At 45.3% G+C, this 12,624-nt stretch overlaps 2 protein-coding genes across 3 annotated transcripts in view; both read right to left on the bottom strand.

The window, feature by feature from the left end:
- Positions 1–12,624, bottom strand: part of TAT (tyrosine aminotransferase) — a 38,308-nt gene that overhangs the window by 4,982 nt on the left and 20,702 nt on the right. The window contains exon 13 of one of the 2 annotated variants that reach the window (XM_062586624.1): positions 2,794–2,883. The exons of the other annotated variant lie outside the window; for it this stretch is intronic. The gene's annotated coding sequence lies outside the window, so the exon portion shown is untranslated. Of the gene's footprint in view, positions 1–2,793; positions 2,884–12,624 lie in introns of those variants that run through there. 2 annotated transcript variants of the gene reach the window in all.
- Positions 1,731–3,560, bottom strand: CHST4 (carbohydrate sulfotransferase 4). The gene is made up of 2 exons (XM_062586876.1): positions 3,505–3,560; positions 1,731–2,883 (listed from the first exon to the last, which is right to left on the bottom strand). Exons 1-2 carry the CDS (start codon positions 3,558–3,560, stop codon positions 1,731–1,733), a joined length of 1,209 nt encoding a protein of 402 aa, XP_062442860.1.

Genomic DNA, 12,624 nt, shown 5'->3' with positions numbered 1-12,624 from the left:
CCCTCCTCTGCACATCCCTGATGGTCAACAAATCACCGAAGCCACCACAACAGAAATAGCAAAAGGATTTCTGTGAGCTTCCTGAAGCCAATAGGTTGTAATATCAGCTTGGTCCACCTTCAGCAGCAGCCGAAGCTAAACTAGGTAATTTTGCACTAAAGCAGATGAAGCCGTCTCATAGGATCCCTTGCACTGTCTAAGCTGAGGAGGAATAGTGGTAGTGGTACTCCTTCAAACTTCAGACTCCTTCAGACTACAAACTTCAGAACAGACTTGTCTGTGAAAATAGTCACACAAGCTCCATTTCAATTCATAGTACTGCCCTGTAAGCAAATCATAAAATTAAATAATAAAATAATGAATGATTGGGCATGATCTTGAAAGCATCTACTAAAAAAAAAAAAAAAAAAAAAAAAAAAAAAAGTCACACATAACAGCCTCCCAGAAGGCGTTTAGAGCAAGTAATTCTGAATGCATTGTTCAACTGATGCAGCTTAAAGGGGATCTGCAATTTACACATGGAAGTGGTAGGTGTGGAAGATGTTTGTGGGCTTTTCATTTCCCAAGTCCGATAACAAATTTTCCCCCTCATCTTATGGAGTACTAGAGAGAAGAGATTAAAAAAGTAACTTTGTTCAGTTTCAAACCACATATTCCCATTGTGGATGATGGAGAATAGCAAAATCTATTAAACAAATTCAATAAATAAATTCAATAGAATAACTTCTATTCTGTTCTTCTTTCAGCTTCCTCAACTCACTGCAATGAACATATCTTTCCACTTCCAGTATTTGTACCAATGGAATCTGTGTCCTTACTCTGTCCTTAAATTCTCAGGCTTAGCATAAACTTTTCTCAGTCTCAGCTGTGGACTGTGAGATCTTCTGGGCAGGGGGAGGAACAATCACTAGTGCTGAACGCTAGAAGGCATGGTTATTTCAGTAGAAAAATAAATGAATTCACATAGCCCCTGAAATGAATCCCCATACCCAAACTAACAATGGTTTTATTTTCAGCCATAGCAGGTTTATTCTATTTTCCCCATTATATGGTAAGTGAACAGACAATTTTCCCAAAATTGCTACTAATGCCGGATGTTCATGCACAGGAACAGAGAAAAAGAAAAACTGGGCTGGAAATATCAGCCATTTTTAAAAAAGGGATCTTTCCAGAAACCAGTATCTGGTCATCCTTGTGTCTCTTCTGACATTGGTGGTAGCAGAATGACCAGGAAATGTGCTCTTTGGTCAGATTCCACTTATATCTCCTCTTCTTTTGCAGTGCAGCTGCTCTGTGTGGTTTCACTGGCATTGAGCTGTGGCTTATGAAGGATTCAGGTTCTACTGTCTGGTCCTGCTCCTTGGGCATTTTATTTGCTCCCATCTGCACATACCTCCTCTCTCACATAAAACCTGGGCTTTATTTGGAAAATGGACTTGTATTACTCCAGCCTGCCTTGTAGCTGAGCCTCTAGGAGCTGTTCCAAGATAACGCACTTGCCTGGCCTTGGAGCATGATGCTGCTTTGCTGGGCAAGCTCTTCTAAGTGTAGTCAGGGCCTCACAGCACTCTATTCCTGTGTTACTGGTCCCTTCCCAGCCCACACATGCACATTCACTTACACGTACATCTGCATGCACCTCTGTCCTCTTTTGCTCTAGTAAATGGTTCTGCATACTGCAGCCTTCAGAGACCAGGTGCAGAGAGCAGCTTTTCAACCTTCAGAATTTGTCACTCAGAGGAGTTCTGGGCAAACAAAAGATCCAGTGACATATTTTTCTGTTCTTCTTCAGACTGAACTAGCCGGTAGCCCAATAAGTCCATCGCATCCTTGCACACATTTTGCACTTTTTCTATTTTCTGAAACGGAAGGGTCTTCCTCCAGGCCTGGGATACACTCGCTGCATCTCTGGACCCAATCTCAAAGGCCTGTACCCCTTGCCCCTTCCCATGGGTGATGTTGTGAACCCACTTCTGAAGTTCGGTTGTGAAATGGAGTTCTCCAAACCTATACATCTGAGCAGCCTTTGCTAGTGGGTCTCTGACAATGTCTTCATAGCGAACCATCAGGTAGCGGTCTTTGAGGAAGCTGGGAATGGTCTGGCTGCCTGCTTTGTAAATCTCAACATGGCTTTTACAGATTTCCTGCATTGTGTTGTAGGGTCCCATTTCTCCCTTTGTCTTCTGGGCCCCCACAATAATGTTACTGTCACGTGTTAGGTCAGCCATTGTATTCTCCCGGGACCTGAACACAGCACGAGGATCACGCACTAAGTGAATGATTTTGAGGTTGAGAGAGGGATCAGTGAGAAGCGGGTAGAGAACTTTCAGGTCAAAGAATCGGACCTCCTTGATGACAATGTGGCTGTAGGTTTTACAAGCTTCCTCCACCTTGCTAAATGGGTACTTGCCACAGATTGTCCTACAATTGCCTGCAGTTATTATGTCACTGCGGCTGAATGAGTCACAGGCAGGGGGGGAGCACAAGGCCCGACTTGTCTCCCACTGAAATAAATCAGATTTTTTCTTCTGATTAGACATGTAGGCATCAAACACAGACATGTCACACAGAAAGACAGACCTGACTAAGTCCCGCACTGCCATGTGCAAGACTTTGGCACTGCTCTGGTACATTGTAACCCACACATGCCATGCAGGCTCCATCAGGTAGAAGACGCTGGGGTGCTGGCTGAAGATCTGTCCAGTGAAGGAAGATCCTGACCTCCAGGAGGAGAGAATGAGGATGTGGACTGGAGATTGTTTTTCTTCTATGGGGGCATTGTTGCTGCAGGGTAGGAAGCGGAAGTGGACCAGACCAAAGGACAGAACTACAAGAATCACGAGCACTTGCACCCCTTTAGATTTCATCACGGTGGCACGGGACCTGCAGAGACAGACAGGGGAAGTTGAGCTTCACAGGGTCATGAAGAAGGCAGGATGTGGTGAACTGGGGAACTTGCTGATCCCTCTGCAGGCTTTAGAAGACTACCATACTAGCAGTGACACTGTGACAGCCAAGGGAAGACATGCCTTTGGAAAGGACACAAATATTGTAGGGCTGCAACTTTTCTGTAACAAAAACACTGTTTATTAGTAAGCTATTCTAATGTATCACAAAACATGCCTTCACCTTTATCAAAGTTTAAGAGATCCTTATGGCTGCATATTGAAATGAGTCAGTACACACAAAAGTGTACACCATTCCTGCAGATGTGCTACTGGCAATTTTTATGAAGGAAAGACGGAACAAAAAATTTTTGTTGGGAATGCAACAGTTCCATGTTGTTACTTCTGGCTGTGAACACTATTTACAATTACTTTTATGCCAGAATGCTGTAAAAAATACAATGTAAGCTTACATTTCTGTTGCTTATTTATTAAATACAATATTTGTAGTAATTAATAGACTCAGGAAACAGTTATTGTTATCAATGGCAAAACTGCACATATCAGAGGACGTCATTCTGCACCGTAATAAACTCAAGTATCTACTATCAGTACCTACTCCATAATCATAGCATCATAGACAATCTTGCTAAAAAGGCCCGTGAGGCTATCCATCTCTACATAGGCACCTAGCTCCTTTCTTAGCCTAACTCCTTAAAGACTAACTCCTGCCACCATTCCCTCCACCCCTACTCATCCTGCAGGTCTGCCATGAGAAGAGGTACAATGCAATATGCCAGGCCAACTCAAAGATCTGCCCAAAGTTTCTGGCACTAATCCCCTACTCTGGGTAGTAGGGGATTCATTGCTGGAAAGTGCCCAGAGCCATTGTGTTGCCTGTGGACAACTCACACATGAGAACAGGCAGGTGTAGAAGCCTGCAGGAAGTACACTGACAGGGATAGGATCTATCTGAAACAGAAAGGACTTAATTTCAAAACATGCATGAAAGCATGCTCTGTCTGCAGTTCCTCCTTTGTGCAATCCACCCAGACAGGTCTAACTACCCCCTGAATAAAGGTGAGACATGTAGCACTCCTCTCCCCTGGGTACCTTCCATGCTCCTGAAGCGGCCATGAGCTTGCACAGTGCAGTGTGTTCTCCTGTCCCCATGTGCCAGGCTGGCACTTAAGCTGTGCTGCGGTGGAAACAGGCCTCTTTGGCCAGTGTGACTGCTTTGCATTTCCCATCATGAGATAAATAAAGCCTTACTGGTCATCAGCATTTCCAGGTGCCTCCACAATCCAGGAGGACAGGGACACTGAGGCCTTCAGGGCTGTAGGGTAAGCTGGAAGTTTCTCCCAGATACGGCAGCACGGCTGACCCTGCCACCATCATCACCTGCCTCCATGCAGGAGGCCCATGTTCATCCTGTGTTGGAGAGGGCCCGGCTGCTAACACAGGAAGAGATGGAGACCACGTCTACCGCTCTGTGTAGCCTATGTTTGCACTGAGCTCAGACACATCCATCCAGACCAAATTTCTGCCACAAAGCAGAAGAGGTGAAGAGCAAGTATAAAGCATGCCCCAGCTGGCTGCGAGGCAGATATTACTTCCCCACCACGTGCTACCACATTGTCTCCTGGATCTATTATAATGTGAAAATGTTCCGAGTCAAAATTTTCCCAAGTTCCTCCTCACGCCCTGCCTCAACTTCCTCAATACATAAAGCCTTCAAGGTGGTTTGCATCACAGTGGGAAGGTAAAGTGCTGTCTCCTCCCATGATTTAGGTTACTGCAGCACTGACATTCATATTTCCAGATACAGTCACTCCTGCTTACCAACTAGGAACAGCACTCATCTTGCTAACATTTGTTCTTCTCTCACTCCTGCATGTATGCATGAATTCACTTGTTTGTCTCATTACCTGCTGTGCCTTTTGTTTCAGCTTAGGGCTTATAGGGCAGCAATTATAATTTCTCAGAGCCAGAGCAAAACCTAGCACAACAGGTAAGCCTGGTTATGGCCAATAAGTGCTACCATAACATAAATTTTATTTTAGCAATGTCTTGCAAGGATGAGGCTGTGCATTTAGTGAGGGATGACATGCTTCTGGTCTCCTGGACAAAAAGCCAAATGAATTTTTGATCATACAAATGCCCTGTAGTGTTCAGTGTTGACAAGAAGCTGCTTCAGATAGACATTTGGACCAAGCCTAGGAACAGCTGCAAAGAACCTTGTAGAAATAGACCACATGTTAGCCTTTTCCTCTCAAATAAATACAGCAGCGTGTACCAAAAGTCCTAGCTGCCAAATGAACTTTGATGGTATCAGTTTCATCTGGCACTGTTAATGTCTTTACTTCAGCTTCCAATACAGTTTCTGGACTATATGCAGAAGTTTATAATTGAGAAAACTTGTTTTGAGTAGACATGAATACTAGTATTAAGATGCCCAAGCAGGTTTAAAGGCATAAAAATAAATATTTCTCTGCAAATGGAGAGAAATTCTTTGTATGTATAGTATAAGAGAATGGATTCAGTTTTGCTATAAAGCATGGATGTGCTTCTGTCAACAGCTATGGCCTTACACTGGCCCAGAAAGCAAGGCTAAGAGTACAGAAGGATCATCCTCTCCCTCAGCTTGCAGGTCAGGAAGAATCACCCAGAGATATCTACTGTACATTAGCTATCTTGAATAAAAGCTGGGTGACACAGCTGGATGCCTTAGGTATTTCACGGAGCATGTAGACCATCCCTCTGACTGCTTTTGGTGTGTGCCTGAGAAATGGCCTTCATGCTAGATTGCACCTTCGAAGGGAATTTCCTCACTCTTGCACAAGAAGCAGTGACAACTCTTGCCTTGTCCGGTCTGTCCCAAAGAAAGTGGGTGAAGGACTGAAATGAGTTCTGCATGCCTGGTGAAATGTAATATGGGAGCAGCAAAGAGAGGTAGAGGTTCTATCAGACGTTTCCTAAAATGAAAGAAATACTATTTACACAACCTTATTCTTCACCATTAGATCTCTTGATCATGGTAGGTAGGATGTTTCCAAACTAAGCTTTTAGGTTTAACTACTGTTTTTTTCCCCTACAGCAAACATCCAGAATCACAAGTAGAGTGATTCAATGTACTTCACATTGCAGAAGTGAAATACGAAGCCCTCACAGAGCTGCAGAGTAGAGATCAGCCCAGAATGACTGAGACGATACCAACTGCAGAACAAAAAAAACCCCACATTGTTACTGTCAGCTGGTGGAGAGAAGAAAGAAGAATCACAAGTGCAGAGGAACTACTGAAAAACCAAAAACCCACTGTCACCATGTCAAGGTCTCCCACAGCATAATTAGGAAAGGGAAAAGAACTGGGATCTGCCTGCCCTGAGCAGTTAGAGAATCTCCAAAAAATGAACAGAATTTCAAACTTTTCTGGAAACACAGGGGCATTGGGAAAGCTTGACGCTGGCAAAGAAAGAGCAGTACAGAAAGCAACAAGCAGTCCCAGGGAAACATACTCCCTAGATATACCCTGTGCACAGGAGGTGTTTGCCCAGAGCACAGGGTAGTTGAACCTGTGTATGTCTGGGATGCCGGATGGGGGTGACAATACAGTGCAAAATACCTGACACTATACAGACCATGGCTCACTGCTCTACCACACAGATCTGGGGGAGCTCTCCAGACATGCACAGATCCCTCACTGCTGTAGTGGTATTGGTGTAGCAAAGAGCATGTAGTGCCACGGAAGTCCTAGACATTGGTCTTTGAGGGCTCTGATGATTGCTCAGAGTTTTATCGTATCTCTCTTCAATTTGACCTGAGCAGCTGCTGCAGAATTAGCAGTGGTGTCTGCCCATTCAGAAGGGCACATATGGTATGGCTGCCACTAGTGGGAAAAGCTGAGAAGATGCACTGAGAAGACATTAGGAAGGTCTGGAGAAGCAAGAACTATCCTTTGAGCCAGATCAACAGCTTCTGCCCTCATAGAAAATCATGTAGCACTTTACAAACATTAATATGTCTAAAGCGCTTTACAAATGTTATCTCCTTATTCGGGCTGCTGAGAATGAGCAGCAAACATAGTTCTAGGCACTAAAGCATCCACACCAGACACCCAGAAATGGTTGAAAAATGTCACCTTCACGTGCTCTCTTGAAATACCACCAGACCTGGTTCAAGCAAAGGTCATTTCTGCTGCCCTCCTATGCTTACGCTTTCATAGGACGCACATCTCTAGGCAGTCATACACACACCTGTGCAGTCACATATCAGTCAGCCTTCATACCAGGCTCTCACATACACGTGTATTTAGCTCTTACCTGTACCTGTGCCTGCTCCCTCCTGTTCTCTGGATTTGTGTAAGTATGTCCTAGCTCTAAGACTTACTACCTTGTAGTGCCCGCCTACTTTGACCTGCCTTAAATTAGAAAACTCCACCCTACTGTACTAGCACCCAAAGGGTAGAATGGCAGTTTCTCACAGGGGCAGAAATGATGAAACACTGCTAGAAAATGCAAAGAACCAGGAAATTCATAGAGGAGACTGAGAGGAGCTGTTATATCAAGTCCCATTGCAGGCCCAAAAAGACGCTGCTCTTAAAAGGAGGGCTAGGGACGTCTGTCAGAGGCAGGGACTGACCAGAAACATTGCTGCAGGAAGGACAGGATTGTCCACCAGGAATGCAAGGTAGGGAAAATTTGTTGATCTTTTTCCCTATCATGGCTGGCTGCTGGCCTTGTCAGCAGATGCAGGTTCACATACAGTCTTATCTGACTCCTTTCCACATGTGCCGTGGTTGAGCTGAATATTTGGTGCAGCTGGGGAAGAAAATTTGGCAGGCTTGTGGACCAACTCAGGACTGGCTGTACTGTCCTAGTACTCTGGTGTAGCATATTCCCAGAGGTGGTCATGAAAGGGGCAACTGGACTTGGTCTGTTAATGGAGCTGTATGCTGCAGCTGCAGAGAGACTGCCAAGTAAAGTAAACAAGCCTGGCAGAAGCTGGGCTCCAGAGAAATGTGTGGCATTCTATAACCATGCAGAGGCAACTGCCTTGGATCATTCCTATTTTAGATCTCATCTTCCCTGTCACACCTGCTGATGAGGTGTTGACCTTCTCTTGATGATGCAGGTGGTGTCCCTGGTGTCTCCTGGGATCCCACTGTGCTGTTCTGCGGACTAGCTGAGTGCAGGAGACAGCAGAAGCAAAAAATCTGGGCAAGGTTGGAACTCCCAGCAGGAGGGAGAGCCTGAATGAGGCAGGTCACATTCCCTTTCACTTGCTGCACTGCAAACACAGATGGTCAAGCCCTGGTAATCCTGGGTTGAGAAACAAGGTGAGAAGCTGGCAATAGCCCAGGTAGGGCCCTGCACAGAGAACCATACAATGGTCTGCGCAATATGGATTTCAGTTATGTATGCCTATGTCATCCACTGACACCCTGACAGCTCTAGGAAGGACCTACTCGTATGCTAGTACGTGTTACTGGCCCTCCTGGTTTGCAGTGGTGCTGACACATTTGCGTGGCTCTTCCGGGCGCCTTATTCTTCCCTGTTCTGCCTGCATGTAGTTTGCCCAGGCTATCCTCGTCCTTTGATTCCAGCAGTCAGGCTTCTTGACAGCACTGACCACTGTGGTGCAGTTCTCTACTTACAGAGATCAGCAGGATTTTTTCCAGTTCCACATATCCCAAGTACTAACAGCTTGGCCAAGCTTTCCAGACGGCAGCCTGTGCAACATGAGCCATGTACAGAGAGGAAGAATGCTCTTTCCTTTGGAGACAAGGCTGGGAAGGGCACCCCGCTCTGACGCACTCCTCTCCCTGCAGAGGGGACCTGTGGAAAGTGGAGGAGGGTCCTCTGGCTCTTAAACAATGGACATGGTTCTCCCTCTGTGTCTGACTCATAAGATTTAAGTGACAGATGAAGGAAGTAGATGGCAGTTAGCCCAAGCTCAAGAGTTCAGTCAGTCACTTCTCTGTCCTCAGGCACTGACAGTCTCTGACAGCTACCACAGAGTGGGAGAGGGCACAGGGAAAAGAGAGAAGGCAGGGTACCAGCAGTGCTCTGACTCCATTGCCACCCCGGGAACCCATTGGCCTGACCATCCAAGCACTGCCACAGAGCACTGCCCCACAGCTTCCTACCTGCAGCTTGACACAGTTTCAGAAATGCCTCAAGATCGCGAGCTGGAAGCTGCATGCTGCACCTCTCCTTGTGTGTAGCCAGAGTAAACACTTTGTCTTTGGTAACACAGCCTCCTGCTTATTTCCTGAAAAATGTGCTTCAGCACAGTCCATCTGATTCTCACTCTTCTGGGGAGAAGATACCATGCTCAGGTGAGCTAAATAAAGCTGACACAGAGCCCCAGGTCACCTGCTACTGCTGATGTACCAGCAGACAAGGGCTTTATTAACTTCTTTTGCCCTTTTTTAGGCAGAAGGTCTGTTCCTACCTACACCACCAGGGTCTCCTGTGCTGCCTGGCCTTGCACACCTTGCTTCCACATCACACAATGGCTGACAGTGTATTTCTGCTTTCTACCCTCCTTCCACAATCAATCAAAGGTGTTTCTAGAGACTCAGAGGCTAGTGAGCCCTGTGAACTGCCCATGCAGTCAGACTTTCCATTCCTTATACCCTGAAGAAGACAGAGAATGCAGCAGTCAGGTAAGCACCAGGATACCTAAGAGCAGAAGGGTAATGTCTGTGCTAAATTCCAGTTAGAGCAGGTTCCTCCTGAACGAGAGCAGAACTTGTCCCATGTGGATATGTTGAGGAGTTAGTTGTCCACTAACAGTTAATCTGAGTAGGCATAGGCCTATGCTATACTATGCTGCACATACAGCTTAAGTCCCAGGCCTGTGCCATGCTGCATATATCCCTTGGCTGCAGGATAAACTTTGTCTGCTAATTGTTAATGACAAGCCTCCTTTAATTGCCCCATGTCCCACCTGCAGAGGAGCAGGGGCACAGGAAGATGTGGAGTAACCCCAACTCATGGAAATTTATCCCATTACCTCAAGAATAAACAAATGAATATTAATACATTCAGGGAGTAGAAGAACACTCTTGAGAAGTTTTTCTAACCTAGCAATAGAAAGCTATCCACCACTGACAGCACCAGTGTGGATTACTAGAGTGCCCCACCAGCTTGTAAATTGCAATTTACAGACAGTAGAGACCTCTCCTATGGTGTGTGTGGGGGAGCAGCTATTTCTTCCATGTATGATTAGCCCAGCTTTGGGAGCTTAGTGTGGGGAGATTTGCAGACACTGCGCTGTGCTCCCCTCCAAGCCCACAGTGCCAGAGCAGTGCCAGCTGCCAGGGGTATGCTGAAGCCTCTTGGACCACTAGCAGCTGCTAGAAGCAGGACTGAACAGGTGGACACATGTACCCTCTAATAGCCCTGTTAGGCCTATCAAGGCTCCAGGGGTCCTGGCAAGCAACTGAAGAGGCCTGGCTTTTGGGTCCTATCAGAGTGCTTAGAGGCTGAGGCAAGCAGCTAGGCGTGCTGTTTACTAACTCAGCGCCTGCCTTCTGCAGGCTCCCGGTTGCTAAAGGCTCACAGGAAGAGTTTGCCTTCCCCTGGAAAGGTGAGCCTTTTTAATTCATGAGGCTGCCTCAGGAATATCTGCAGAGTGCCACAACTTCTCTGCAGAGTGTAGCTCAGCCCTTGGGGAGTGTAGACTGCCACCAGGGTCTGAGCTGTCCCATTGCACTGGGGACAGCATGCCGGCTGCACCTCCTGAGCAGGATGCCAGGGAGGCATAGGGCTATGGCTGCATTCAGAGTACTAGAGAAGACCCCTCCAGTCCCGAGTTGTACATTAATACAGCGTGTTTGTTCTGTCTATGTCACACAGAAACACTATGTGTAGCCCCATACAACTGCGTTTGCTCCTTGTGTGTTATGTGTCACTGAACAAAAACTACTGAATGCCCTTGTACTCCTCGTCTACAAAATCGCATAGGCAACTGGGCTGTTTGGTGGTATTTGCACTACCATTGTCTTACAGGACTTGGGACTAGAGGTGGAGCCTAATGGTGGGACAGCTTTGGTGGTCTTAACTGCAATGCCACTGCTATTCTGTACCCATTCTCATATTCAATATTTATTTTACTTGTCACTACTCTTGCATTATTAATTGTAGTAATTGCTTTGTAGATAAGGATCTTTCTAGTAGCCAAAAAGCTTACAATGCAACCTGCAAATTACAGTATCTTTAGGAGATGTCAGCTGTATCATAGAATCATTAGTCCAACACTCAGTGTAGTCTATGCGGTGATTGAACCCATGACCTTGGCATTAGCAGCACCATGCTCTAACCAACTGAGCTAAACCTAACCCCCATGCATGTCTACCTGATGCAGCACAACTTGGGGTTCCCAGCAACTGAAAAGACAAGATGATCTACACTATCTTCTTTTTCCTTCTAGGGTTAGCTCAAATAAATAGTATTTTAGCAATACCATAAGGGGTATGAGTGCCTTTGTTACTGGAATCATAATGGACGCTAGCCCTGGAGCACTACAGCCTCCAGAAGAAGGAAAGACCATGAGAGAAATTACTGATATGATGTCCTGTGTGAAACTTCTTCCCACGGGCAGGTATGTACCAAATCTTGGGCACAGGCTGGTTTGCTCCTGGACTTAAACATTACTATATCCTTTCCCTTGTGTTTGATTATAAGTTGTAAAGTTCCATTTTCTGTTAGAAGCAGTGTAATATAAAAAGGCGTGTCCAAATTGGCACAGTTTAGTCCCAGAGCTAAACCTGAACTTTAGGCTTTGCTCCTATGTAGCTAGGTCAATTGCCTAAAATGCCAAACAATTTAGTGAACAAGTAACTTATTTACAGCTGTTACAACCCTGTAAAACATTCCTCCCTACCCCATCAGATAAGTAAACCTCTGCTTGCAATTCCAATATCTCTGTAAACAGTTATTTTATTGAAGAGCCAAGCTACACTTATAAGCAAATAATTTTTCTGTTGCCGTTCAGCACATGGTCTATGAAACATGATGGAGCAGGTGAACTCTTAAGATCAACAACAAAGAAGAGAATGTGATTAGCAATAAGCAAAGTCAATGGCTAGAAACTGTGCAAATGTTCAAAATGCATGTTATAGTTAAATTGGGTATCAATACCCATGTGAAAACCTTTACATGTATGGAAACAAAATCTGAGTTTATACATAGCAATGGGATAAAATATACATCAGAAAATGGAACTAAAATTTGTCCACTTTCACTGTGGGATAGGAGAGAAGAAATAAATGAAATACTTGAGCCTAGAATATCAGAACAAATGAAAATATGTGTTTCCTGAATGTCCCCTCACAAAATGAAGTGACAGTAAGATAAAATACAATTTTTTTTCACAAACTCAAGCAGCAGAAGTGGGAATTAAACCTGTGTTACAGAAACAGCATTTATACAGCACTCTGGAGACACTGTAACTTCCTGAATTAAAGGGAAGAGTTTTGTGAACATGCTACTTAATATCTTCATTAACGATATCGTCAATTGGACAGAGTACACTCTCAACAGTTTTGCAGATGATACCAAACTGAAGGGAGGGAAGCCTGACGTGCTGGAGGGCTCCCCAAAGCACCTCACCAGGCTGGAGAAGTGGGTTGACGTGAACCTCATTCTGCCCTAGCTCTGCAGCTATTGAGGAAGAAAAAAGCACCAATGCATGCTGCTACCAAGGATGTAGCGATCTGGATACAAGGAAGACA

Source organism: Rhea pennata, chromosome 13 (genome assembly GCF_028389875.1).
Source record: "Rhea pennata isolate bPtePen1 chromosome 13, bPtePen1.pri, whole genome shotgun sequence".
NCBI lineage: Eukaryota > Metazoa > Chordata > Aves > Rheiformes > Rheidae > Rhea > Rhea pennata.
The sequence above is the reverse complement of the archived record's forward strand: the minus strand, read 5'-3'. Positions and strand labels throughout refer to the sequence as shown.